This window comes from Heteronotia binoei, chromosome 15 (assembly GCF_032191835.1).
Source record: "Heteronotia binoei isolate CCM8104 ecotype False Entrance Well chromosome 15, APGP_CSIRO_Hbin_v1, whole genome shotgun sequence".
Lineage (NCBI taxonomy): Eukaryota > Metazoa > Chordata > Lepidosauria > Squamata > Gekkonidae > Heteronotia > Heteronotia binoei.
In genome coordinates this window covers 22,256,191-22,283,909 of record NC_083237.1, presented here as the reverse complement: position 1 = coordinate 22,283,909, position 27,719 = coordinate 22,256,191, and the positions used below count along the sequence as shown (strand labels likewise).

At 48.7% G+C, this 27,719-nt stretch overlaps 1 protein-coding gene across 1 annotated transcript; it reads left to right on the top strand.

Annotated features, from left to right (window-relative positions):
* Positions 1 to 3,703: 3,703 nt before the first annotated feature.
* Positions 3,704 to 27,719, top strand: LOC132584728 (carbonic anhydrase 7-like). The gene is made up of 8 exons (XM_060256627.1): positions 3,704 to 3,825; positions 5,284 to 5,310; positions 9,236 to 9,400; positions 13,234 to 13,379; positions 23,406 to 23,495; positions 24,106 to 24,178; positions 24,271 to 24,434; positions 27,419 to 27,719. The coding sequence occupies exons 1-8, from the start codon at positions 3,729 to 3,731 to the stop codon at positions 27,566 to 27,568; spliced, it is 912 nt and encodes a 303-aa protein (XP_060112610.1). The 5' UTR covers positions 3,704 to 3,728; the 3' UTR covers positions 27,569 to 27,719.

Sequence of the window (27,719 nt, the reverse complement as noted above, 5' to 3'; positions counted from 1 at the left end):
ACTGCTGCAGACAGACTAACATGGCTTCCTATCTTGGCCAAGGCTTAGTTTGTTAACAGGAGATTAGCAAGTGCTCCAGACAGAAGATTTCAGGGAAGGGGGCCGTTTTAAAGGAACGGACTCAGAATTCCAGCTGACTGTACCATCTCATGAGGGAGGGCAGGACAAAGGAAATGAGAGTTTTTGGACAAGAGACAAAAAAGTTAAGCATATCTAAAACCCATGAATTTGAGGCAAAATTCAACAACAACTCAGGAAAAGTCCAAAAATATTGTGGTGCTTGAGATGAAAAATTCCAACAGCATCCCCTTTCTCTGTAACTGATGTGGGGCAAAGTCCTCATGGAATTCTCCTATATAAACCCCATTACTCATTGTAATTGGCCAGAGCAGGGGTGGCCGACAGTAGCTCTCCAGATGTTTTTTGCCTACAACTCCTATCAGCCCCAGCCAGTATGGCCAATGGCTGGGGCTGATGGGAATTGTAGGCAAAAACATCTGGAGAGCTACTGTCGGCCACCCCTGGGCTACTGCAAGAGATGGTCCCTTTGGATTGCGCCCTGGGTCTGCCCTAGACTGTCTGGCACCCTAAGCAAGGCTAACCTCTGGCGCCCCCCTCCCGCACTGATAATGTCACCAAGTTACATGGGGGCTCCAAAGTTGGTGCCTCCAGAAGGCTGGCGCCCTAGACAGTTGCCTAGTTTGCGTAGTGGCAGAGCTGGCCCTGATTTCACCTCATGGGTCAAGTCTGCCAACCTCCCACTCTGTTGTCCTTGGGAACATTCCAGTCTTCCTCTCAAGATGAGCCACTTTTGCACTTGCTGAACTTTTCCCAAATGAAAGTAGTGACGTTTTAAAGTGACTTCGCTTAATTTGCCTAATCTTTTTTTTTAACAGAACAAACATCCCTCAAAACCTGAAGCAAACAGTTGAAACAAAAGTTCCTGGTGAAAGGAAATGGAGATTGAAGATAGGAAGACGAAGCCTTCTTGGGAATTTGTGGCCCAAAGCAATAGCTTCACAATGCTGCATGGAAAAGTCGGATCTCCCTTCATGCAAGGCTTCCCCGTGGCCAGTGAGAGAAGAAGATAGAAGATATTGGATTTATATCCCACCCTATACTTTGAATCTCAGAGTGGTCACAATCTCCTTTACTTCCTCTCCCCCTCCCTCCACAGCAGACACCCTGTGAGGTAGGTGAAGCTGAGAGAACTCTTACAGCAGCGGCCCTTTCAAGGACAGCATATACCAGACCTATGGCTGACACAAGGCCATTCCAGCAGCTGCAAGTGGAGGAGTGGGGAATCGAACCTGGTTCTCCAGATAAGAGTCTGCACACTTAACCACTACACCCCCCCAGCACATAAGAACACAAATAGAGCTGTGCTGGATCAGAACAGAGGCCCATCAGCATTCTGTTTGCACAGTGCATGACCAGTTGGAAGCCCACAAGCAGGATGACTGCAACAGCGTCATAGAATCAGAGAATCGGAAGGGACCTCCAGGGTCATCTAGTCCAAATCCTTGCACAATGTAGGAAACTCACAAATACCTCCCCTTCTACCCGTGGTCCCCAGCAATTGATGTCGGTGGTAAAAAATGCTGTCAAATTGCAGATGACTTATGGTGACCCCATAGGGTTTTTGAAGCAAGAGACATTCAGAGGTGGTTTGTCATTGCCTGCCTCTGTGCCGCAACCCTGGACTTCTGTGGTTGTCTCTCATCCAATTACTAACCAGGACTGACCCTGCTTAGCTTCTGAGATCAGGCTAGTCTGGGCCATCGCTAGAAAGCTATACAAAGAAATATACTGCCTCTGGTACTGGAGGGAGCTGACATCCATCATGAATAACAGCCACTGAATTTGTCCGCTTCCCTTTTAAAGCCTTCCAAGTTGACAGCCACCCCGCATACTGTTGGCAGTGAGTTCCACAGTTTAAGTATGCATTGTGTGAAGTAGCACTTCCTTGAGTTTGTTCTTAATCTCCCACCATTCAGCTTCAGTGGGATGACCCTGAGTTCTAGTATGATGCAAGGAGGAGAAAAGAAAAGGAGCACCCAACAGATAGTCTTGGTGTATCACCATGGAATGTTCTATATCCCAGAGTCCCAAACTGATGACAGAACAATCCGAAACCACAATATCTTTGTAGCAGTGAGAGAGTGAGGGAGTGCACGCTTCATTTAAAGCCTATAAGATAGCTACAGTAACTACCTATATTTAATCATTTGGCTGGCCAAGTAATTTCCTTCTCATATGCAAAGTCAACACAACAAATGCATTGTAAATGTCTTCGTCACCGAGCTTTTGCAATTCTCAGCTGGTGCCTGTTTGTCAGGTCCAGGTTTCTTGTTGTGAGGTGTGTCCAATCGCACCTCTGGATGGTTTGTCTTTCTCACCTACTGCTGCCCTCCTTCCTGGGGAGGTGGCCCATGGAAGATATAATAAGCTCTTGGAAAGAGGCTATTTGAAGAAGCAAAGGCAACAATCTGGGGAGATTCTCCTTAGCAGGTAAGAAGTAGGGAACATTCACCCAGGAGCATGGAGAATCTAGCCATGTTTTCCATCTTTTCTGCCTAAATTACAAGGAATATCCATTTCTTTGCTATGGGTATTTAAATTTTTTTTTATGATGCTACCCTCGGGGAATTTTGGAGTAGAAACCTTCCAAGGTTGCTATCTGATTGTCGATCAGAGGATGGGCTGTTTCTGTGGATTGACACTTTACTACTTGCCACCTCCCTTGAGAGGGAAGAGCCTAGATCCTGGACTTGGGTGGTCAAGCTGTTGTTTATTTATTGTCTTCCTTTCTCACCGAGACTCAAGCTGGATTGTTAATGTCTTAGATTGCATCATTATTGTGAGGCATTTTCATTGTTCCATTTGGAGCTGATCTCGGCTGAAGATGTCCACAGCTGGTGATCTCCGCAGCTTTCAGCAGGGGCAGATTAACAAGGAAGTCCTTGCCTGGGGTAACTCATTTGACAGGAAGCCCATTCAAAACTATCCCCGCTGAGCACTCCAATTTATATAGTGGCATATGGGAACAGCAAGCTGGTAAATGTCTTTCATCTGGAATATTGTGAATATGGCATTGTGACATTTATGTGGCTTCTGATATGGCTACATATATTTTTCTTCAGTGGGGACCCAAATTGGCTTTCAGCATTTCTCCCTTTTCCATTTATCCTCACAACAACCCTTTGAGGTAGGTTAGGCTGAAAGCATGAGTGGGGATTTGAACTCAGGTCTCTCCCACAACTTAGTCTGACAGTCTAACCACCATGCTAGCTCTCTGCATAGCTGTTGTTAGAGTAACGAACACAAGCAGTTTCCATTAGCAGGTCTGTTTCCATTAGCAGATCAAGGGACGAACACCAGCAGTTTCCATTAGCAGATCAAGGGGCCCATGCCCTGGAGTGGATTAGCATTCAGGCATTTGTATTCCTTAGCTGTTGTCAAACAGGCTTGACCCCAAAAGGAGCATCAATTTTGCACCATGATCGGATAGCTAAGTAAAACTGAAGTATTGTGAATCAGAATGGAGTTGGTGCTGTAGATGTTTGGTGTTGGTAGAGTGATAAGGTTGAACCAAAAAGGGAAGGTGGCATTAAAATATTTTAAACAAAAATAAAACAAATATCCATATTTCCCTCCAAGAATGTGGGTTCCAAGAGATGTGAAATTGTGAAAGATGTGAAAAAGCCATCCAATAATAAGCCCCTTCTATGCAGGTGACAATGGAGAGCATAAATCCCCCTTGGAAACTGGGAATGCATGTATTGCTGCTACTTCTCTTGGGAGGCTTCTATGTTAGCTGTAAAGGTAAGAACCAAAACCATCTCCCAGGGTACAGGCAGGGCCAGCCCTGTCACTAGGCCAGGGGTTCCCCACTCGTGCACTAGGCAAACCAGGCAATTGCCTAGGGTGCTGGTCTTCTGGGGGCACCAAATTGGATGCCCACCGTATGACTTGGTGATGTTATCAGTGTGGGGGCGGTGGGGGGTGGCCAGAAGTTAGCCTTACCTAAAGTGCCAGATAGTTGAGGGCAGCCCTGGATACTGGGAAGCTTGTTCTGCTCACCCAGAGGGCTAATTGATCCCAAAAGGAGCATCAATTTTGCACCATGATCAGATAGTTAAGGAAAACTGAAGTATTGTGAATCAGAATGGAGTTGGTGCCATAGACGTTTGGTGTTGGTAGAGTGATACGGTTTGATGAGAGCCAGTTTGGTGTAATGGTTAAGTGTGTGGATTCTTATCTGGGAGAAGCAGGTTTGATTCCCCACTCCTCCATTTGCACCTGCTGAAATGGCCTTGGGTCAGCCATAGCTATCACAGAGGTTGTCCTTGAAAGGGCAGCTGCTGTGAGAGTCCTCTCAGCCCCACCCACCTCACAGGGTGTCTGTTGTGGGGGAGGAAGATAAAGGAGATGGTGAGCTGCTCTTAGATTCTGAGGGGAGGGCGGAATATAAATCTAATGTCTTCTAAATTGCTACCATAAACTGTTTATGTGCAAAATCCCCAGATCTCTTCCTGGGAGAAAGTTTGAGATGATTTCTTGGTGGAGTCTTAGACTGAGGTTGTAGGTAGCTGTGCCCATCCAAACCAAAACTCAAACACCGTGTAATGATTGAACGAGCTGTCTTCTACAGATAACAAAAACTGAAAGATGTATTTTTTAAAAAATCTTTTGTGAGGGAGATTTAGAGATTTAAATATTTTAAGGCTGAAATGTTTTCATATTCACTGCCTCGGGGACCCAATTTGGTGGGAAGATGGCATTAAAATCTTTTAGAGAAAAACAAAAACAAAACAAATATCCATGTTTTTCTCCCAGACTGAGTTTTGAGAAATGTGAAATTGTCAGATTTGGGAGCGAACAAAGAAAGGGAGCCAAGATGGCTACGACAGTTGTCAGAATTGTGGTTAAGCGGGAGTTCCTGAAACTAGCAAAAGGTGGGAAATACTTGGAAATTTTGGGGTTGGAGCCATAAGAGGGTGGGGTTTGGGGAGGGGAGGGTTTTAAAAGGGTATAATGGGACCTCTAGTAGAGTATAATGCCATAGGGTTCACCTTCCAAAGCAGCCATTTTCTCCTAGTGAATTGATCTCTGTCACCTGGGGGTCAATTACAATAGCAGGAGATCTCCAGCTACCATCTGGAGGTTGGCAACCCTAGAGCTCCTGGTCTCTCTTGCTGCGGGGGTTGGGCTTATGGCAGATCAAGGGGCTGCTGCATTCTTGAAGTCTCTTCTATAACCATCTCTCTTTCTCCTTTTCAGAGTGGTGCTATGACAAACCCAGCTGTGGTAAGTGAAAAACTTCATTGCCACAGTTTCACACACAGCCTGAAGGGAACCTCCACAATGAAAGAAGCGTAGGCAGTTATCTCTATTGGGTTGATTAAATCATTGGAGCACAGAAAGGGCAGCCATTTCCTCTAACTGGACTGCTAGGGAGAACATGGATGACTCAGTCCCCAAGCATCTCTGACTTTGCTAGAACAGGATGATTGGTTGGGGTCTGGTGGTCCAGACATACTTTGTAATGATATCTCATGAACACACATGAATCTGCCTTATACTGAATCAGACCATTGCTCCATTAATGATGATATTGGATTTATATCCCGCCTAACACTCCAAATTTCAGAGTCTCAGAGCAGCTTACAGTCTCCTTTATCTTCCCTCCCCCACAACAGACACCCTGTGAGGTGGGTGGGGCTGAGAGGAGTCTCACAACAGCTGCCCTTTCAAGGGCAACCTCTGCCAGAGCTATGGCTGATCCAAGGCCATTCCAGCAGGTGCAAGTGGAGGAATGGGGAATCAAACCTGGTTCTCCCAGATAGGAGTCTGCACACTTAACCACTACACCAAACTGGCTCTAAGTTTAAGGCCAGTATTGTCTACTCAGGCTGGAAGTGGCTTTCCAGGGTCTGAGGCAGAGGTCTTTAACACCACCTACTGCCTGGTCTTTTTTACCAAAGATGCCGGGGGTTGAACCTGTGACCTTCTGCATGCCCAGCAGATGCCCAACCACTGAGCCATGGCTCCTTCCCTTTCAATCTAGCTGGCCTACCAACTCAAATATATGTACAAGGCTGAAGGGGGGGAACTAATCTTTGATTTGCTGCTCCAGATTTCTGATTCTTATCGTGAACTTCCTCCCACTTCCTCCCCCATTTTCGCATCACCCGATGTCATTATGGTCTTTGAGATGCTGGGCCAACCTGTTTGCCTGGCCTTTTAGCAGCCTCTGTCATCAATAGCTTTTTTTATTGGTGGTTGCACACATGGGGTTTATCTGAGGTTGAGATCACACCTCTGCCGTCAAGCGCCCAAAGGCTGAAATCCGAGAGTAAATCAGTCTTCTGGCATGGCCAACAATTGAGTCAGAACCCCCAAACAATTACATATTAGAACTGCTGTTTTTGTTTTTCACGTGTATACACTGATAGGAAGGAAGAGGCTGAAAAGTGCTTTGAATTGTATTGATTGATTGATTCATTCATTCATTTGTTGTTCTTCAGCATTTTTTTTACTAGTTGTGACTTGTGTTGTAAATTGCCTTGGAGATTTTTTACAGTAGATTGGTGCGTTGTCATTAGTTAAATGTGTTAGACAGGAATTTGAACATCTTGACAATAGTTCCTAGAAAAGTCAATAATCAGTTAAAGGCAGTAGGAGAAGAGGAAGACCCAACATGAGATGGATTGACTCAGTGAAGGAAGCCACAAGGGCTTTCAGTTTGCAAGAACCGAGCAGAATAGGACATTTTGGAGGTCACTCATTCATAGGATGGCCATAAGATGGAAGCAACTTGACATCACATAAAATGTACAAACCCCAAAACAATTCTTGGACTGTTCAGAATTTTGTATCTAGGCTTCAACCTCGTAATACAAGTATCCCTGTTTGCCTCAGATTCCATTTTACTGGTCCAGGCATATTTGTGGAAGGCCAACTACACATTCAGCACTTCCTGTTGGAACTACTAGAAGATACTTGTGAGGTTGTTCAGCAACTTGAGCTACCCACATGGCTTCCCTGTTGCAATGAATTGGTTTCTGTGAACAAACAGAAATACTGCAGGCCCCAGTGAGAAACTGGGGAGGAGGTCTTGTCTTGTTGGTATGCGATGAGGACAGGACTTTTTTTGTAGCAGGAACTCCTTTGCATATTAGGCCACACACCCCTGATGTAGCCAATCCTCCTGGAGCTTACAGTAGGCCCTGTACTGAGAGCCCTGTAAGCACTTGGAGGATTGACTACATCAGGGGTGTGTGGCCTAATATGCAAAGGAGTTCCTGCTACAAAAAAAGCCCTGGATGAGAATATCCCTTCAGCGATCCACTAAACAGCCCCACATTAAAACCTGGAACTGCCCTTCTATATACAAAATCAAGGTAATTGAACAAGGACCCCTTGTAGAGGGACACTAACTGTCAATGTTAATTGATTACTTGTTCCCTTCATTTATACCTTACCTTTCTCCGCAGTGGGGATGCAAGCCAGCTTATGTTGTCCTCATCTCCTCTCTTTTATCCTTACAAGAACCCTTTAAATAGGTTTGCCAGCCCTTAGTGGGAATATAGTTGGAGATTTTTGGGGGTGGGGGTGGAGCGTGGAGAGGGTGGGGTTTGGAAAGGGATGGGACCTCAGCAGAGTGTATCATGCCACAGAGTCCATGCTGCAAAGCAGCCCTTTCCCCAGGGGAACTGATCTCTGTCACCCGGAGGTCAATTGTAATAGTGGGGAATCTCCAGGTACCACCTGGAGGTTGACAACCCTACAAAGTAGGTTAGCCTAAGAGTGTGCGACTGACGCAAGATCACTCAGCATGCAAGCTTCCATGGGAGAGTGGAGATTTAAACCTGCCTGTCCCAGATCTAGTCCCAGATATGACTTAAATGAAGCAGCAATTGGGATGGCTCATGGTGATGGGATGTATGGACTGATGGTAATTACCTACAATGATTGAGTTTGGTGTCGTGGTTAAGTGTGCGGACTCTTATCTGGGAGAACCGGGTTTGATTCCCCATTCCTCCACTTGCAGCTGCTAGCATGGCCTTGGGTCAGCCATAGCTCTGGCAGAGGTTGTCCTTGAAAGGGCAGCTGCTGTGGAGAGCCCTTTCAGCCCCACCCACCTCACAGGGTGTCTGTTCTGGGGGGGAGAAGATATAGGAGATTGTAAGCCACTCTGAGTCTCTGAATCAGAGAGATTGGCGGGGTATAAATCTGCAATTCTTCTTCTTCTTCAATATGGAGGGTTTTTAAAGCATTATTTTCTGTACATGAAACCACGTGACTCAGGAGATAAACAGTCACCACTTCTGCTCTGACCCACTTGCCTCCCAAACAATGAGATACTTCTGAAAAATGGGTGCTTTGTTGTGCTTGTTCTCCCTTGGGGACAATCTCCCTTCCTCTTCCAATATATCTACACACAGCTGAGATGGGTGCCAAGCAATGCTCCCTCTAAGCCAGGGGTGTCAAACATGCAGCCCCGGGGCCAAATCAGGCCCTCGGAGGGTTCCTATCAGGCCCCCGAGCAACTGGCTCTTGTCTGCTTCCTTCTCCCTCTCTCTTGCTTCCTTCTTCATTTCAGCTTGCTCAGAAGCGACAGAGGAAAACCTCAGTTTTCTTCATTGATTGAAGCTCCTCCCCCTCCTGGTCCCCTGGGATGGGAGGGAAAGAGCCAGACCTTCCTTTGCTCAGTTCCATGGATCCCCTGGGAGAAAGAAAGCACCTTTAAGACCAACAAGTGCTAAAGTTTTAATCATGTTTTATTTTAAGGTGCTCTTTTTTGTCGTGTTTGTCTGTGTCCTTTAAAAAGTTTATATCTCTGCTACCTAATCTTTAATAGGTACACACATGGCCCGGCCCGACATGGCCCGGCCTGGCCCAACAAGATCTCATTTATATCAGATCTGGCCCTCATAACAAATGAATTCGACACCCCTGCTCTAAGCTTTAGAGTCTTGTGAGCAAAAATTCTACTTTGTGAATCTAAATTATTGTGCTCTGGGGTCATCCTTCCTGAGCTAAGACAAAAATATGTGAGCTGGAGGGTAAAAATCTGTGAGCTAGCTCATGCTAACTCAGCTTAGAGGGAACACTGCTCCCAAACCAGGATTGAATGAGGATGACTGTCAATCTTGCATTTGGACCTTCCCCTTTAATGCTGTGGTTGCCTCCTTCACTAGCTTTACCCCCTTTGTCTCTGCTTTCCTAGGGCCCAATACATGGCATTCCATCGGTCAGTGCAATGGTGCCAAGCAATCTCCGGTCAACATTGAAACCCGGAAAGCCATGCCTGGTACCCATTTGGGTCCTATTGATTTTATAGGCTATGAAGATCGTATGCGCCCGCAGTCTTTGGTCAACACTGGAAGCTTTGGTAAGAAAGGGTTATTATGAGCAACTGCAAGGTATGGTGGTCTCAGATGTAGGGCTTTGGCAGTGAAATCAGGGTGTTTTTAGTTTAGTTTAGTTTAGTTTAGTTTAGTTTATGATTTATATCCCGCCCTTCCCACCAAGGTGGCTCAGGGCGGCTCACATGGCCATTTACCAGAGAGGGAGCATTTCAGCACCATGACAGCAAATGGCTAGAGGGTGGTATTGCAATTGCCAGCTCAACAAGAGTCATGTGGCACCAGGGACTCACTGGATACCTCCTCCTCATGTTATCAAGCTTCTGAGTTTAATCTGGTTTCTTGGCCAGAGTTCAGATGGGGTTACTCTTAGACCTATGCCTCACTAGCAGTTGCTCCACCTCTGGGTTCAAGCAATCAATTCCCCATCAGTTGCTGCATGGGTGCTTTTTGATCCGCAGCTTCCTCCAGTTCACCTTGCAGCTTCCTGCTCTTATTTAAAGATCTGGAAGCTGTGAGGGGCATTGGAGGGAGCCATGGGTCAAAATGCACCCCGTGCAGCAACTAGTGGGAAATTGATCACTTGAGATGGGGAAAGCAGAGGCCTGGGGGTGGAGCAACTGCTATGAGGAATCGATCTTGTTCTGATAGCTAGCCTGACAGCTTGCTTTATGACTTTCTAGCTTGACATCCCTCTTGTTTGATGGCTCTTCTGCATTGCTTGGTTGGTATATGTTTTCTTACAGGCCTCCAGCGTATCACCACCGAGGCCAGCCTTGACACTCTAGTGATCATATATAATGTAGAGAACAGGGTCCTATGATGGAACACATACAATACGATAGCTCAGCTTACCTCAGGTAGATGGCAATTCTGTGGAAGAGTGAGGCACAAGTTGTGCTGGGAGCAGAAGAATCATGACGACAGCTCAGAGATCTTCAGTTATGTGTTAGCAACATATTTGTGACGGTAATACATGATGTTAAAAAGGAGTGTGCATATTGTAAAATTGGAGTCTTCCTGGAGTAGAGAGAGTAGTCCTGCTCACAAGCTACAGTGAGCACTTGTACAGCCTTGACCTGTGCTGATGCCCCATCTGCGCATCACTGTGTGGGCATGAAGAGGGGGCATGTGTGTGCTAGAAATACCCCAGCCTCCATGTGATTGGTGAGGTGTCTGCATTATACAAACACACAGAGGAGGTGCCCGCACATACACACCTCTCCATGCAATCAGCAGTGCTTCCTTCTGAATGTTGCTGATCACAGGGAGGAAATGTTGCGCAGGAACTTCCTCCACATGTCCACACTGTGCAGATGACTCGGCAAGTGCCCAGAGGTGGAGGGCAAAGCCTGCTCTCCCTCCTCATGCAGTGAGTCAGCACACAGGTAAGTCATATGAACAGGCCTTCCCTGCACAGTATATACTTGGTTTTTCTTTACACAAACTTTGAGCCAGCTCATTTTATGTTCAATACAGGTACAGCAGAATATGTTATTTTAACCCCCATATTTATCCAGGTACATTTGTCCCCAGTAAAGTAAATTTGTGCTGGGCGTTTGCTGCAAACAGATGTGTGCACCAGGGTTGTCAGCCGCCCCACCCCCCGGCCACTGGTGAGGGATGGGAGTAGGACTCCTGGAGATTAGGAGATGGAGCCTGGGGAGGCAGTGGCCTCAGGAGGATACAATGCCATCAAGTTAGGGTTGCCAAGTCTTCCCTGGCTCCGGGCAGGGGATTGGTTCCATTGCCAAGAAGTGCGCTTGGCACAATGACGTCACCTGGAAGTGACATTATTGCTCTGGGCATATTGTGCATGTGATGCTCTAGCAATCGGGTAAAACTCTATGGCACCATAGAGTTTTTATTTACCTGATTGCTAGAGTGTCACATACACGAGATGGCCAGCATGATAACGTCACTTCCAGGTGATGTCATCATGCCAGGCATATTGTGGCATGCTGTAGCTATTTGGGGGTGGGGCTCCCCCACCAGCCCTTTATGGGGCAACCGGTTGGAGGTCCTCTTTGCTTGTGGAGCTGTGCTCACCTGAATTCCAAGGGGCAAATTGCTGCTTGGAATTCAGGTGTGCAGCCAGCATTGTTAGGGGTGTGGCTGCATCCCCAACATGATGTCATTGCATTGGGGACACCCTGCCCTCTCCAGGAACACCTCCCAAAGTCCCCCACCGGGGAGGAGGTTTGACCTGGCAACCCTATTATGTGATATAGAGTGAGTTGACATTGGGATATAGGGGAAGGGCCATAGCTCTTTGGTAGGGCATCTATATGGCTTACAGAATGGCCCAGGTTTAATCTCCAGTTGAAAGAAACAGGTTGTGGAGACTCTACCTGAGACCCTGGAAAATCACTGGCAATCCAAGTAGACAGTACAGACTTTAATGGATTCGGTACAGGGCAGCTTCATATGTGAACTGTCTATTACACACACAGAGATCTGTGTTTCTATTTTTATATCCTGCTATCTCATAACAAGCAATCTGGGTAGTCAAATTAATTGCATGTGTGTAATCTAAAATGCAGATAAAGCCATACTTCAATAAAATCTTGGTGCTATGGGTAATAAACTTGTTACAGTTTCACTGTAACAAATTCAAGAGGCTTAAAATTAAACTCTGGGATTAAGAAAGGCCTCCGTGAGGCTCCCTGAATTTAAGTGCTCTAAATTACAGTTCTTCCCAAACACCTGCAGGCGACAGTAGACCTTTTTCAGGACATGTTCACTCTACAAAGTAAACATGCATCAGAGAATTCTGGCTGGGCAAATAGGACTGAGGGAAAAGAGAAACTGAGGGGTGAAGTGGGGGGAGGGTTAAGCGATGTTTTCCAGTTTCTTGTTTCTCCCCCTCCCGCCTTATCTATCTGAGCCAGTTTTTAGATATTGTGGGGCAAGATTCACACTCTTTTTGAGCCTCTGGGCACTTTTGGAATTGTTACACATTGTGGTGGGCACAGCCACAAAATGGCTGCCTAAGGAGGCAGAGCCAATCACAAAAACATGACTGCCACAGTTTACTTTCAGTCACACAGTGAAGATCCTTGTACCGTTGTGGTAGCTGCTGCCAAAGCAACGTTTTAAAAAATTTGCATAGCCAATCAAATCTCCGATGGCTAGGCTTCCCAATCCCCAGGTCCCAGCGGGGGATCCCCTGGTTTTACAGGCTTCCCCCCACCCCCAGCCAGCTGGCCGGAGGGGGAAGCCCCGCCCCCATCTATTATTCCCATAGGGAATAATAGGGAATTGATCTGCGGGTATCAGGGGCTCTGGGGGGGCTGTTTTTTGAGGTAGAGACACCAAATTTTCAGTATAGCATCTAGTGCCTCTCCCCAAAATACCCCCAAGTTTCAAAACGATTGAACCAGGGGGTCCAATAATATGAGCCCCAAAAGAAGGTACCCCTATTCTTCATTATTTCCTATGGAAGGAGGGCATTTTAAAAAGTGTGCTGTCCCGTTAAATGTGATGGCCAGAACTCCCTTGGAGTTCAATTATGCTTGTCACACCCTTGTTCCTGGCTCCACCCCCAATGTCTCCTGGCTCCACCCCCAATGTCTCCTGGCTCCACCCCCAAAGTCTCCTGGCTCCACCCCCAAAGTCCCCAGATATTTCTTGAACTGGACTTGGCAACCCTAATTATACCCCATTGAAGTCTCTCTCCTCCCCAAACCTCACCCTTCCCAGGCTCCATTCCCAAAATGTCCAGGAACTTCCCAACCTGGAGTTGGTAACTCTACCTGATGCTACAGGTGATAAGTAATCTAGATTCTCCTCCACTTATTAATCACAGCTTTATTAAAACATTTTCCTGTTCTCATTTCTCATCTTGGTTTAATTGCAGCTGAAGTTGAAATGAAGAGCGGAGCGGCCATCTTTGGGAGGGGGCTACCAGCAACATATTACCTGAAGTCATTCCACTTTCATTGGGACAAAAGTAATGATCCAGGATCAGAGCATGCAATCAATGGCAAGCGCTATGACATAGAGGTGAGTTGTGAAAACAATAGGTAGAAGCAAACGAGGTGAAAGGGGAATGTTAGGATTTGGAAGTTAGAGGGGGTGACATTGGGATGTAGGGTTGCCAGTGACCAGGTGTAGGCAGGGGATCCCTCAGTTTGGAAATCCTCCCCCCACTTCAGGGTCATCAGAAAGCGGGGGGGGGGGGGATGTCTGCTGGGCACTCCATTATTCCCTATGGAGGCCAATTCCCATAGGGTATAATGGAGAATTGATCTCAGGTATCTGCGGCTCTGTGGGGGATGGGTTTTTTAGGTAGAAGCACAAAATTTGTGGAATAGTATCCAATGCCTCTACATTCTTCCCATTCTGAGAAACACAAAGGTAGAGGAATGTATTGCAGGGTAGCTTCTTCCTCTCCAGCTATTAGAATGTTTGCAAACAGACGCTAGAACATACAATTGGGATTCCCAATCCCAGCCAATGGGGAACATGCAAAAAGACAAAAGATAACATCTAGTATTTAGATATATAAAAATATGTATCTTTCTTAGGCTTAGGATATGTTCTTTTCTAAAATTGTTTTGCAAAAGTTATGTTCCCTTCCAGACACAAGGCAACTCTTAGATCCGTGTTAGCCTGTTGCTGCAAAATAGTAAAGAGTCCAGTAGCACCTTTAAAACTAACAATTTTACTGTAGCATAAGCTTTCGAGAAACTAGGGTTGCCAATCCCCAGGTGGGGGCAGGAGATCCCACGGTTTGGAGACCCTCCCCCTGCTTCAGGGTTGTCAGAAAGCGGGGGGAGGGAAGGGAAATGTCTGCTGAGAACTCTTATTATTTGCTAGGGAGATTTATTCCCATAGAAAATCATGGAGAATTGATCCGCGGGTATCTGGGGCTCTGGGGGGGCTGTTTTTTGGGGTAGAAGCACCAAATTTTCTGTATAACATCTAGTGCCTCTCCCCAAATTACCCACCAAGTTTCAAAAAGATTGGACCAGGGGGTCCAATTCTATGAGCCCCAAAAGAAGGTGCCCCTATCCTTCATTATTTCCTATGGAAGGAAGGCATTGAAAAGGTGTGCCGCCCCTTTAAATGTGATGGCCAGAACTCTCTTTGGAGTTCAATGATGCTTGTCACAGCCTTGATCTTGGCTCCACCCCTAATATCTCCTGGCTCCACCCCCAAAGTCTCCTGACTCCACCTCAAAGTCCCCAGATATTTCTTGAATTGGACTTGGCAACCCTACGAGAAACACAGCTCTCTTTGTCAGATGCATGGAGGGTATGTAGAAACTTCCCAGAGATAGATAGGTGGTAAGGGGAGGGGAGAATGGATGTAGGAAGTGAATGCAGTGTAAATGCAAAGCAGTTGCAAACGTCATAAATAAGAAAAGCAAGAATGTGCAATCCAGGCTGGGTGTGACCACTTCCTTCTATTGATTAATCTGAATGGAATACCTGAAAGGGAAAGGCACTTACTTCTGGTAATGAGATAACACTCCAAAGTCTCTATTTAATCCAGGTCTGACTGAGTCAAATTTGCACATGAATTCCAGTTCATCAACTTCCCCTTGGATTTTGGTTTTGAAATGTTTCTGTTGAACTGTGGTAACCCTTAAGTCCTTGATGGAACATCCTGGTACATTGAAGTGTTCTTCTGGTTTCTGGATACTGCCATTTTCAATGTCAGATTTGTGTCCCTTTATTCTTTTGCGTAGAGGTTGGCTGGTGTAATGTACTCAGAGACGAGACGTGTTGAAGGCAACATGCTTTAATGGATGGTACATCACAACAGAACAGGCAACGCGGGCCGGGACCCGCTTTATATACACACAGCCCGGAACGGCCCCCCAGCTGGCCCAGGCCAATCCTGGCCAGTCAAACTTCCCGCCACAGATCTTGATTGGCGGAGTCCTTTCGCGCGCTGTGCCGAGTGACCAGGAGATTCCCCCTGGTCACCTCTGCTGCATGGCCGCACAGTGCTTTATTAAAGCACAATACACTACACTCCTCCCCCCCTAGTTTAAGTCACATAATCCTGCAAGTAGGCGGGGGCCCGGCGTTCCCGGGTTGATCGCCTTGGGGTCGCTTGGGGTCGCTTGGGGCATTGGGGCGGCCCCCACAGAGGGGCTCTCCTCTTGGCGATTCTCTTCCGGCGGCTGGCGGGCCACCTCTGGTGGCGGTTCTGGGTCGGCCGGTCTCGGGGAATCGTATGTTGGCAGGGTCGGTGCCGGCGGGGCCGCTTCAGGTGGTTCCATTGTTGGCTCGCTCCCGCTCGCTGCTTTCCCAGTCCCTGTTGGCTCCTCCTGCACGGTGCGGTGGCGCAGCTGGTCGATGTGCCTCCGGAGGATCTGGCCCCCCTCCGTCGACACCTCGTACGATCGGGACCCCGTCACCCGCAGTACCCGGCCTGCTACCCACTCTGGTCCGCTTGCGAAGACTGGGTCACCCGGGAAGAACCCCCGCGCCGCTTCCCTGACTTCGGGGGAATTGCAGATGTTGGTAGCCCGGTCTGGGTGCAGCCTGTCCAACCTGGTTATCAGTTTCCTCCCCATGAGTAGTTCCGCGGGGCTCGACCCTTTCGTGGGGTTGGGGGTAATCCTGTTGTGGAACAGGAAGGCTGCCAGGTGGTGGTCCCAGTCCCCCTGCACTATGCGACCCAGGGCCTCTTTGGTGGTCCGCACCATGCGTTCTGCCTGGCCGTTGGTGGCCGGATGGAAGGGGGTGGATCTAATGTGCTGGATGAGGTACCGACTGGTAAACTCCCGGAATTTCCGGGAGGTGAATGCCGTCCCATTATCCGTGACCAGGGTGTCGGGGATCCCGTGCGTACAAAAGATACTCCGCAAAGCCCTGACGGCCGCTGCAGTGGAGGTGGATGCAACCGGGATCACCTCCAACCATTTAGTGTAGGCATCGACCAGGATGAAGAATATTTGGCCCTGGTATGGCCCGGCAAAATCTAAATGTAGGCAGGACCATGGCCGCCGGTTGGACTCCCAGCGGTGGACGGGGGTGCTTGGCGGATCGGGCCGGGATTCTTGGCAGGGTTGGCACCTTCTCACCCATCCCTCAATCTCCTCATCCATGCCTGGCCACCATACGTAACTGCGGGCCAGGGCTTTCATTCTCACAATCCCGGGGTGGGTTTCATGTAGGGTGTCTAAAACCTGCTTGCGCATGGGGCGGGGGGAACCACCACCCTGCTGCCCCAGAGTAAGCAATCCTTGTGAGAGGATAGTTCGTCCCTGCGTGATGCGAATGGCCTGAACTCACTGTCCACCTTGCCCGTAGGCCACCCCCTCCCCACCCAGTCCAGAACCCGTGTGAGGATGCAGTCCCTGCCTGTAGCCCGAGCCACCTCAGCGGCGTGGAGTGGTTGCTCGGGCAGAGACTCTATAAGCATCAGCTTGTGGGCCGGGGCGGGATCTGGTTCCGTTGAGGGGAGCGGCAGGCAGCTGAGGGCGTCCGCGTGTCCCATGGCTTTGCCTGGGCGGTGCACCAAAATGTAGGAGTAAGAGTTGAGGAATTGGTTCCACCTCAGGACTCGCTGGGACAAGATTTGTGGGGTCTGCCTGTCGGGGGCGAGGAGGCCCAGGAGCGGCTTATGGTCCGTGCCAATGGTGCCATATAGGTAGTCGTTGAACTTGTGCACCCCCGCCACGATTGCCAGAGCCTCCTTGTCGATCTGAGCGTAGTTGCGCTCCGTGGGGGTTAGGGTTCTTGAATAGTATGCCACCGGGACCTCCCTCCTGTCCGGGAGTTGGTGCCCCAGAACTGCGCCCACCCCGTACGGGGAAGCGTCGCAAGCCAGGATCAGCGGTAGGGCTTCGTCATAGTGGTGGAGCACAGCGTTGGAGACAAGGAGGTCCTTGACTGCCTGAAACGCTGCGGCTTGGCGCTTCCCCCAAACCCACGGGGCTTGTTTATCAAGCAGCCGGTGGAGTGGTTCCGCTACGGCCGCTTTGTGGGGCAAGAACGAATGGTAAAAGTTCAACAACCCCAAGAAACTTTGGAGCTCCGCCTTGCATGTGGGGGCTGGGGCTTGGACGATAGCCCTGATTTTGTCCTCCGTCGGGTGGATCCCCAATGCGTCCACGGCAAACCCCAGGAACTCCACCCGTGGTACCCCTAGCAAGCATTTTTCCTTTTTGACCTTTAGCCCCGCCGCTTGGAAGCGGCGGAGGACCTCCCTCAAGTGGCTGCTGAATTCCACTGCGTCCGGGGCGGCGATTAGAACGTCATCGAAAAATGGCTGCACTCTGGGGATCCCTTTAAGAAGAGAGTCCATTATACTCTGAAAGATCCCCGGAGCTACACTAACCCCAAATTGTAGCCTCCGAACCCTAAAAGCTCCCCGGTGGGTGACAATGGTCTGTGCCTCGGCGGTCTTGGCGTCGACCGGTAGCTGCTGGTACGCTTGTGCCAAATCCAGCTTCCCAAAAATTTTAGACCCTGCTAGGGCCGCCAGTACATGGCTGACCACCGGGACGGGGGACGGGTTGTCCTGGAGCGCTTTGTTGATAGTGCACTTGTAGTCAGCGCAAATTCTCACCTCCCCATTAGGCTTCACAGGTGTGACTATGGGGGTTTCCCAGGCCGCATAGGACACTGGTTCTAAGACTCCCTGGGCTGTGAGGCGGTCCAGCTCTGCCTCAATCTTTGGTTTTAAAGCGAACGGGACCCGGCTCGCTTTGAGCCGGATCGGTCGGACCAGGGGATCGAGCAGCAGGGTGATGGGCGGCCCTTTGTAACTCCCCAGGGACCCATTGAAAACGACTGGGAACTCCCGGCAGACGTCCTCAAAGCTACCCGCCTGTACTTGCTCTACCCCCACTAACTGGATCCCCAGTGGTTGGAACCAGGCCAGCCCCAGTAAGGTGGTAAGCTGGCGCTTGACCACCAGAATGTCCAGAGGTCCCCTGAATTTCCCTCTCTCTACCCGTACCCGGGCCCAGCCCACGATGTGTACCGGGTTTTTTTGGCAATCCGTCAGAACAAAGTCAGCCGGCCTCAGTTGGAGGCAGCAGCGGGGGCACAGTTTCTTTAGGGTTTCCTCCAAAATTATGGAGATGGAGGAACCGGAGTCCACTTCCATGAGGCATGGGGCGCCCTCGATGAGAACCGTCATTTTAACCTTGTCGGGGGCAGAGAGGGGCAAGTTCAATACCTGCAGGCTGGTTGACGCTGTCATGTGGAGTCGTGATGCGCTGTCGGTCGCTGAGGCTGTTCTTGGCTCGGCAAGCCTGAGCGATGTGACCCATCTTCCCACAGCTACGGCAGTCCATGTTGCGGTATGGACAGTCCCTCCTCTCGTGGGGGTCACCGCAGCTGGCGCACTTGATGGTGGATGGTCTCTCCGTCGCTCGTTGCCTCGAGGGGGTTCTTGGGTCTGCTCCTTGTGGCCGCCGGAGCTGGAAAGCCTCTTCGTCCTCCCGGTCACCCGGCACCATCTCTTTCTGGTGGACTGCCTCTCCACGTGGGTGGCTGTATGCTTTTGTGGCCCTCTCGAAGGCCGTCGCCTCGTTGAAGGCTTGTTGGAGGGTGAGCTCTTCCTTGGCGAAGAGCTTCTGTTGCAGCCTTTCATCTCGGGGGCCCCAGACGAATCGGTCTCTCAAGGCTTCCTCCCGCTTATCGAAACTGCAATTCCCTGCGATCTGCCGGAGAGCGGCCAGAGAAACTGCCGCCGTTTCCCTGGGCTTCTGATCCCTCTTATGGAAGAGGAATCGGCAGGCTACGATGGACGGTTGGGGCGAGAAATGCCCTGTGAGGAGTCGGACGACCTCCCCGTATGTCCTCTCGGTGAGCTTCGTGGGGGCAGAGAGACCGCGCGCGATCTCGAAGGTCGCCTACCCACAGACGCTCAACAGGACGTCACTCATGCGGTTGTCGTCCGTGATCATGTTGGCCCGCAGGTAGCACTCGACCCGTTCGGTGTAGGTCTCCCATCGTTCGGGGTGGTCAGGATGGAACTCAGCAAGATGGCCCGTCGTTACTCTAGAGTTCGCCATGGTGGCGGTGGGCGTCTCAGTTTCTTGCGGTCCTGTGCCTTCCTCGTCTCCAGCCAGGTCAGGTTCCACTCGGGGAAACCTTCCTAGCTAGATCCCACCTTTGTCGCCAGTGTAATGTACTCAGAGACGAGACGTGTTGAAGGCAACATGCTTTAATGGATGGTACATCACAACAGAACAGGCAACGTGGGCCGGGACCCGCTTTATATACACACAGCCCGGAACGGCCCCCCAGCTGGCCCAGGCCAATCCTGGCCAGTCAAACTTCCCGCCACAGATCTTGATTGGCGGAGTCCTTTCGCGCGCTGTGCCGAGTGATCAGGGGATTCCCCCTGGTCGCCTCTGCTGCATGGCCACACAGTGCTTTACTAAAGCACAATACACTACAGCTGGTTTGTCCTATGCAGGCCTGTAGCCACTAGGGTTGCCAATCCCCAGGTGAGGGCAGGGGATCCCCCGGTTTGGAGGCCCTCCCCCCACTTCAGGGTCCTCAGAAAGCGGGGGGAGGGGAGGGAAATGTTTGCTGGGAACTCTGTTATTCCCTATGGAGATTTATTCCCATAGAAAATCATGGAGAATTGATCTGCGGGTATCTGGGGCTCTGGAGGGGCTGTTTTTTGGGTTAGGGGCACCAAGTTTTCAGTATAGCATCTAGTGCCTCTCCCCCAAATACCCCCCAAGTTTCAAAAGGATTGGACCAGGGGGTCCAATTCTATGAGCCCCCAAAGAAGGTGCCTCTATCCTTCATGATTTCCTATGGAAGGAAGGAATTGAAAAGGTGTGCCATCCCTTTAAATGTGATGGCCAGAACTCCCTTTGGAGTTCAATTATGCTTGTCACAGCCTTGATCTTGGCTCCACCCCAATGTCTCCTGGCTCCACCCCCAAAGTCCCCAGATATTTCTTGAATTGGACTTGGCAACCCTAGTAGCCACAGGAGGGGCCTGTGGGGGCACTGCCCCCTGACTTCCAGGGTGGGCCCCCTTACTCCAGGGTGAAGCCTGCTTTCTCTCTCTTTTTTCCTCCTCCCCACCCCTTTTGCCATGGCAGAGCTTGTGGAGCAGCAGCAGTCAGAGCTGGGAGAGCTGAACAGGCCCAGGGCACTGCAGCAGCAAAAGCATTAGGTGGAGAGGAAGGATGTACAAGAAGCTCCATGGAATAGACTGGGATGGGGGGAAAGATGCAGCTGCTGGCTGCAAAGTGCTGGGGTGGGGGAGAAGGAGGTAGAAGGAAACCCCCTTGTCTGCATGCAAGGTCCAGTCCCTTCTTGACTCCAGAGTTTTAGGGCTGGCTGTCTTGACTTGGCCACTTTCAGAGCCTCCAGCTTTTGCCCACACCCCAGAAAGCTTCTGAGAAGTGGCAAGCCCCACAGTGAATGCAAAAGGGTGTCCCCTGACTTTTAAAATCCTGGCTATGGCCCTGGTCCTGTGTACAGATCAGAAGGGCATTGTTGACACATGAGGATTGGAGGATGAGCAGCTGTAAGAGCCGGAGATTATGGAGATGACACCAATGGGTATAAATGGGCAGTCTTCACAGTGGAGGACGGTAAGCAGTGGGGTGCTGCAGGGCTCAGTACTGGGTCTCATGCTCTTTAACTTGTTCATAAATGATTTGGAGTTGGGAGTGAGCAGTGAAGTGGCCAAGTTTGCAGATGACACTAAATTGTTCAGGGTGGTGAGAACCAGAGAGGATTTTGAGGCACTCCAAAGGGATCTGTTGAGGCTGGGTGAGTGGGCGTCAACGTGGCAGATGAGGTTCAATGTGGCCAAGTGCAAAGTAATGCACATTGGGGCCAAGAATCCCAGCTACAAATACAAGTTGATGGGGTGTGAATTGGCAGAGACTGAACAAGAGAGAGATCTTGGGGTCATGGTAGATAATTCACTGAAAATGTCAAGACAGTGTGCGACTGCAATAAAAAAGGCCAACTGGGAATTATTAGGAAGGGAATTGAAAACAAATCAGCCAGTATCATAATGCCCCTGTATAAATCAATGGTGCGGTCTCATTTGAAATACAAGATAATGCATGGGATGGAGAAAGTAGAGAAAGAATTACTTTTTTCCTTTTCTCACAATACAAAAACTCGTGGGCATTCGATGAAATTGCTGAGCAGTCAGGTTAAAACGGATAAAAGGACTTCTTCACCCAAAAGGGTGATTAACATGTGGAATTCACTGCCACAGGAGGTGGTGGCAGCTACAAGCATAGCCAGCTTCAAGAGTGGGTTAGATAAAAATGTGGAGCAGAGGTCCATCAGTGGCTATTTAGCCACAGTGTGTATATGTGTGTGTGTGTGTATATATAATTTTTTTTTGGCCACTGTGTGACACAGAGTGTTGGACTGGATGGGTCATTGGCCTGATGCAACATGGCTTCTCTTATGTTCTTATTGGGTCCTGTAATCATATTTTCTGGGCAGATAAATGGGCAGAATTAGCATCTGGGTCTGTTGCAGGTCTGGTTCCTGTGTTGGAGACTCTGTTAGATGGGCCATGGTGGTTAGTGAGAAGTCGTTTAAGGTTGAGGGGCTGTCTGTAGGCAAGGAGAGGTCTTCCACCCAGGGATTGTGTGAGAGAGGCATCATTTTCTAGGACCAACCTGGGCGTTTAGTAACCATGGATGACAACAGCAGAAAGCAATTATATATATTTTAGAAATGACCAGTTGGGCAAATAAAAATATTACCTTCCTGGCATCCTGTATATCTCTAGAAAAAGCTGGGGCCATTTTTAAAGGGAAATTTAAACATTCAGAGAAGGGGGCATGCAAGATTCAGGAGGGGAGCCTCTATCTACTGCCTATTTTTTGAAAAAAATACAGCTACTTTTCAGTCTGCTAGTGCTTCCTGACAACATCACCCATCAGAGAAGAAAAGTTGGCAACTGGATTTTGTGCTGGATATTCAGAGTGTGGAGTGATGACTGCAGGATACACTAAGTGCAAGTGCATGGGACTGTAACTTTAAGAACTTCGATAAGAATTTATGTTTCAAATGCAATATGAATGATGTATGCAATATATGAGAAGCATAATATGCTGTTTTGATAAATATAATAGAATTTGATGTGCAAAGGATTTATGTGGTCTTTAAGACTTTTCCACCAGCTATTAGTGTTGTTCAATCCATCTGCGGTGATTTCCTCTCTCTGTGTGCATAACCTCCAGGTGATGGCTGGAGATCTCCTGGGATTACTACTGATCTCTGGGTGACAGGGATCAGTTCACCTGGAGAAAACAGCCACTTTGGAAGGTGGACTCTATGGCATTATGTCCCATTGAAGTTCCTCCCCTCCCCTTCCCAACCCCTGCCCTACTCAGACCCTACCCTCCAAAGCTCCAGGTATTTTCCAACCCAGAGCTGGCAATCTTACACTGTTGCCTTGAGGAAATTATATCAGCTGATAATTACCTAGGAGACAGCAATCTGCTTAACCCAGAATACTCACTTAGCAACCATAGCAGTTAAGAGATCTTTATTATTGTTCGGCCTTCCAATCAGATGGCGCTTTCACACATGCTAAATAATGTAGTCTCAATCCACTGTTTGCAAGAGGATTTTGCCATTTCACACAATAAATTCCTGTTGCAAAGTGGATTGAAAGGGTGTTATTTAGTGTGTGCAAGAACACCCAAAGGTTTTATGGCTCTGTGTTAGAGTAAATCTGGGGCTCCCAGGGCTTTTTTTCCCTGGAAAAATGGTGCTGGAACTCTCGAGGGAAATGAAGGAGAAACATACGGATGCCCCTCATTTGGTGCATTTGGTGCCCCTCATTTCGTGCATTCATACATCTGGATTTTTGCTATTCTTACACAGTAAAAATCTGGATGTAAAATGCATTATTTAGTGTAGCGTGAATGCACCAATTAACTTTTAAATGTTTTTTTGAGAATGTTATTTCCATGAAGAGGTTCTGGAACTCCATTCCACCACGTTCCTCCAGAAAAGAAGCCCTGGGGTCTCCCATAAGGAACTCAAGAACTTGCCTATTGTCTTAAACCATCATAACATCATCTTTCTTTCTTTCCTTGTTATACCAGCTACACATCGTTCACACCAAAAACAACATGAGTGACGAACAAGCAAAAAAAGACCCTGAAGGATATGCTGTCTTGGCGTTCTTCTTAAAGGTGGGAGGCTGAGTTGACAGCAATGCCAGTGTGAGCAGCTGGGTGGTTGTCAGACGCTTTTGTTGCATGAGCCATCCCATGGTGGGCAAATTGGTTTTTATTCTAAGAGGGGTGGAGTCAGATGTCTTGAAAGATCATCCTAGAACAGGGGTGGCCAAACTTGCTTAATGTAAGAGCCACATAGAATAAATGCCAGATTTTTGAGAGTCACAAGACATGAATGTCAGATGTTTGAGAGCTGCAAGACAGGAAGGAAGGAAGGAAGGAAGGAAGGAAGGAAGGAAGGAAGGAAGGAAGGAAGGAAGGAAGGAAGGAAGGAAGGAAGGAAGGAAGGAAGGAAGGAAGGAAGGAAAATAGCTGGGAGAGGGAGAAGGGAGGGAGATGTGGGAAGAAAGCAACTTTAACTTTAAATGTGTTCTCCAAGTGGCTGGCTGGCTTCGCTTGGAGAAGTAATTTAAAGAGAGGAATGACTCCTCCAAGCCAACCTATGGGGTGGTGGGGGTTTCAAGAACCACACAATACGTGAAAGAGCCACATGTGGCTCCTGAGCTAGTTTGGCCACCCCTGTCCGAGAACATCACTAACACCCTCTCCATTTGCTTCCCTGTAGAAAAGCAACCGTGCTCCCAAAATGAATTCCTGGAAGACCCTGTCTGACCTCCTGGAATTAATCCCAGAGAAAGGTGAGCTCTCCCAGCCCCCTCAGTGTTCTGGAAGATGGCAGATTCCCACCAAGTCTTTTAACCATTTTCTTCCCTCGGTTCTCTTTCTCCAGGGAATTTTGTACATCTGAATGGAGAATTCTCATTGGGAGGGTTACTGAGCGTAGTAGATGTCAGTCATTATTATCGCTACCATGGCTCCCTCACCACTCCCCCTTGCAGTGAGTTGGTGATCTGGACCGTCTTCCCTGACCCCATTGAGGTGTCTCCTGGAGTGGTGAGTGAGTAACGTTGACCAAATAGAGGAGCTGGCTGCTAGCAATCTTTAAGTCCTCGGAAAGGAAGATGAGATGCCTGGCATGTCAAAAGAGAGGGAAATCCAGGAGTGGAAGTTCCAGAGTTCTTTTGGAAGCAAAGGGTGGCTTATGAGGCCATGGATCATAGAGTTGCTACTGAAAACCAGCTGGATTTGAATCTAGAAGGACAAGATTTGGAGAGTACAAGCTTCCGAGAGTCAATGCTCCCTTTGTCAGGTATTTGACGAAGCAAGCGTTGACTCTCGAAAGCTTATAGCCCCAAAATCTCGTTGGTCTCTAAGCTGCTACAAGGCTTGAATCTAGGTGTCCTAGTGGAGACCAACATGGCTTCCCTCTGAAACTACTGAAAACTAGCAACCCTTCACCTGTTCCCTCTGGTGCTAAGTCAAATCATGCTCCAGAGTTTCTTGCGATTTCCCAAGGAGTTAGAGCTTATAGTCTCTGTCCTATAACTGCCTATGTAGTTCAGTGATGGCCTTCATTGCTTAGGGGTCACCAGCCTTTTTGAACCTGAAGGCACCTTTGGAATTCTGATGCAGCAGGGGTATCAAATATGCAGCCAGGGGTCGAATTGGCACCTCAGAGGGCTCCTATCAGGCCCCTGAGCAACTGGCTGTCATCTACTTCCATCTCCCTCACTCTTGCTTCCTTCTGCATAACAGCTTGCTTTGCAAGGCTTGCTCAATTGCACAGGAGCTACAGAGCAAAGCCTCTATTTTCTCCATTGGCTGAGGCTCCTTCCTTGGGGAGGAAGAGGGGAGTGAGAGCTTGCTTTGCCAGCCTCTCAGTTGCACAGCAGAGCTACTAAGCCAAGCCTCTCTTCCTTCTATTGGCTGATTCTCCTCCTGCTCCTGCACCCCTGTAGAAGGAAGGAAAGAGCCAGAGCTTCCTTTGCCCAGTTCCCTGGATCCCTTGGAAGGAGATACAAAGAAAGCACCTGTAAGACCAATGAGTGCTAATGTTTTAAGCATGTTTTATTTTAAGGTTTATTTTTTTTATGTTTGTCTGTGTCCTTTATAAAGTTTATATCTCTACTACCCAATCTTAAATAGGTACACACATAGTTTGGCCGAACATGGCTCGACCCGAGAAGATCTCATTTATGTCAGATCCGGCCCTCGTAACAAATTAGTTTGACACCCCTGTGATACAGGATTCTGGGCGCAACCACAAAATGGCTGCTGCCAGAAGTGCAGCTACATGCATAGAGGAAGCCTTAGTGCAGGAGAGAAGAGGGATAATTTTAATGAATGTACTGGGAAAAAGGAGTGAAAGAGAACAAAACTAACCCTGAGACTGCAGCTGCAGCTGAAACAACGTTCTTTTAATCTGCCCAGCCAACTGGATCCCCAGTGGCCATTCAGAAGTGCTGCTGGGCAAGTGCCTCACCTGGCCCGGCCCACTTTCTGCAAACACATGGTGGGCACCAGAAAGGGTGTTGGAGGGTGCCATGGTGTCCACGGACATCACACTGGAAACTGCAGTCTGGGCCCTGGCCAACCCCCATTGTTCCACAAAGTGTGTTTCCCAGAATCCCAGGAAAGGCAGAGGTTGCAAATACAGTAGAAGACAGAAACAGGATACAGGATGATCTTGACAGGCTGGAAAACTGGACTAAAACCAATAAAATGAATTTTAACAGGGATAAATGTAAAGTTCTGCATTTCAGTAGGAAAAATCCAGTGCATGGTTATAGGATGGGGGGCAGACTTGTCTTAGCAGTAGTACGTGCGAAAAAGATCTAGGGATCTTAGTGGACCATATGCTGAACATGAGTCAACAGTGTGATGTGGTGGCTAAAAAAGGCAAATGCAATTTTGGGCTGTATCAACAGACTTATAGTGTCCAGATCATGTGAAGTGATAGTATTGCTTTACTCTGCTCTGGTAAGACCTCACCTGGAATATTGTGTTCAGTTTTGAGCACCACATTTTAAGAAGGATATAGACAAGTTGGAACGGGTCCAGAGGAGGGTGATGAAGATGGTGAAGGGTCTGGAGACCAAGTCCTATGAAGAAAGGTTGAAGGCGCTGGGGTTGTTTAGCCTGGAGAGGAGGTGGCTGACAGGTGACATGATCACCATCTTCAAGTACTTGCAGGGCCAGTGCGTGGGAGTAGGCGGGGTCGGTGGCAGCCTCAGGTGCTACCCCACCTGGGCAGGATTGGAGGCAGGATTGGAGGAGCACTTTCCCCCTGCAGTAAGCTCAGCGCACTGCTTTAGCAGCGCCAGTTATTTTCAGGTTAAAAGCGACCAAGCAGCACCTTTGGAAGAGGCACGGAGGGCTGCCTCTAATGGCAAAACTGCTAACACCAGCCCTGAGTACTTGAAGGGCTGTCCTATAGAGGATGGTGTGAAATTGTTTTCAGTGGCCCCAGAAGGTAGGACCAGAACCAATGGGTTGAAATTAAATCAAGAGTTTCTGGCTCAACATTAGGAAGAACTTCCTGATCGTTAGAGCGGTTCCTCAGTGGAAAAGGCTTCCTTGGGAGGTGGTGGGCTTTTTAAACGGAGGCTAGATGGCCGTCTGACAGCAATGAAGATCCTGTGAATTTAGAGGGAGGTATTTGCGAGTTTCCTGCATTGTGCAGTGGGTTGGACTAGATGACCCTGGAGGTCCCTTCCAACTCTATGATTCTAACTTTGGGATATTCTGTGCATCCGTTGGCTCACACAAATAATACTTTTGTGTGGCCCTCTGGCCAGGGGAGAGCCCTCCTAGGCCAATCTGCCCCCTTAAAGATGATCAGAAGAACTTTCCTGTGATCATAACTTTCCAGGATTTATCTGTTGAGAAGGCTAACATAATTCTGGAGTCCTAGCTATTACTGCTTTACTTTGGAGATTAGAAAATGGTCCTCTCGTTTACACAAGTTCTCTGGATTTCTTTCCACTGTTTCTTTTCCTCCTCTAATTTCCTCATCCTCCCTTCTTCCTTGTTTCTAGGTGAAGAAGTTTACCCAATCACTCCTTTTTACCACCAGAAAAGAAGGCAGGAGGATGCAGAACAATTTCCGTCCAATGCAGCCATTCAAAAACCGAAAGCTCTTTTACTTCACCGAATCAAAATACCGTCATGATCCAGCCTCCTTCTGAACACTGCCAACTGGAGGTTTAGGATAGCAGGGATGTATTCTGGGCAGTAAACGCTAACAGGTTTCCTCTGTCTGGATGTCCCAATCAATATCCTAAATTCCCTCCATCTGTCCCTGTTCCAGTATCAGTACTTTCCACACCCTAGGCTGCT

What these genes read in the sequence shown, in the direction of transcription:
- LOC132584728 (XM_060256627.1), top strand. Translation starts at nt 3,729, where the DNA reads ATGCAGGTGACAATGGAGAGCATAAATCCCCCTTGGAAACTGGGAATG. An exon ending in TCTTGGCGTTCTTCTTAAAG is followed by an intron (nt 23,496 to 24,105) that starts GTGGGAGGCTGA and finishes GCTTCCCTGTAG; the next exon opens with AAAAGCAACCGTGCTCCCAA. An exon ending in GGAATTAATCCCAGAGAAAG is followed by an intron (nt 24,179 to 24,270) that starts GTGAGCTCTCCC and finishes CTCTTTCTCCAG; the next exon opens with GGAATTTTGTACATCTGAAT.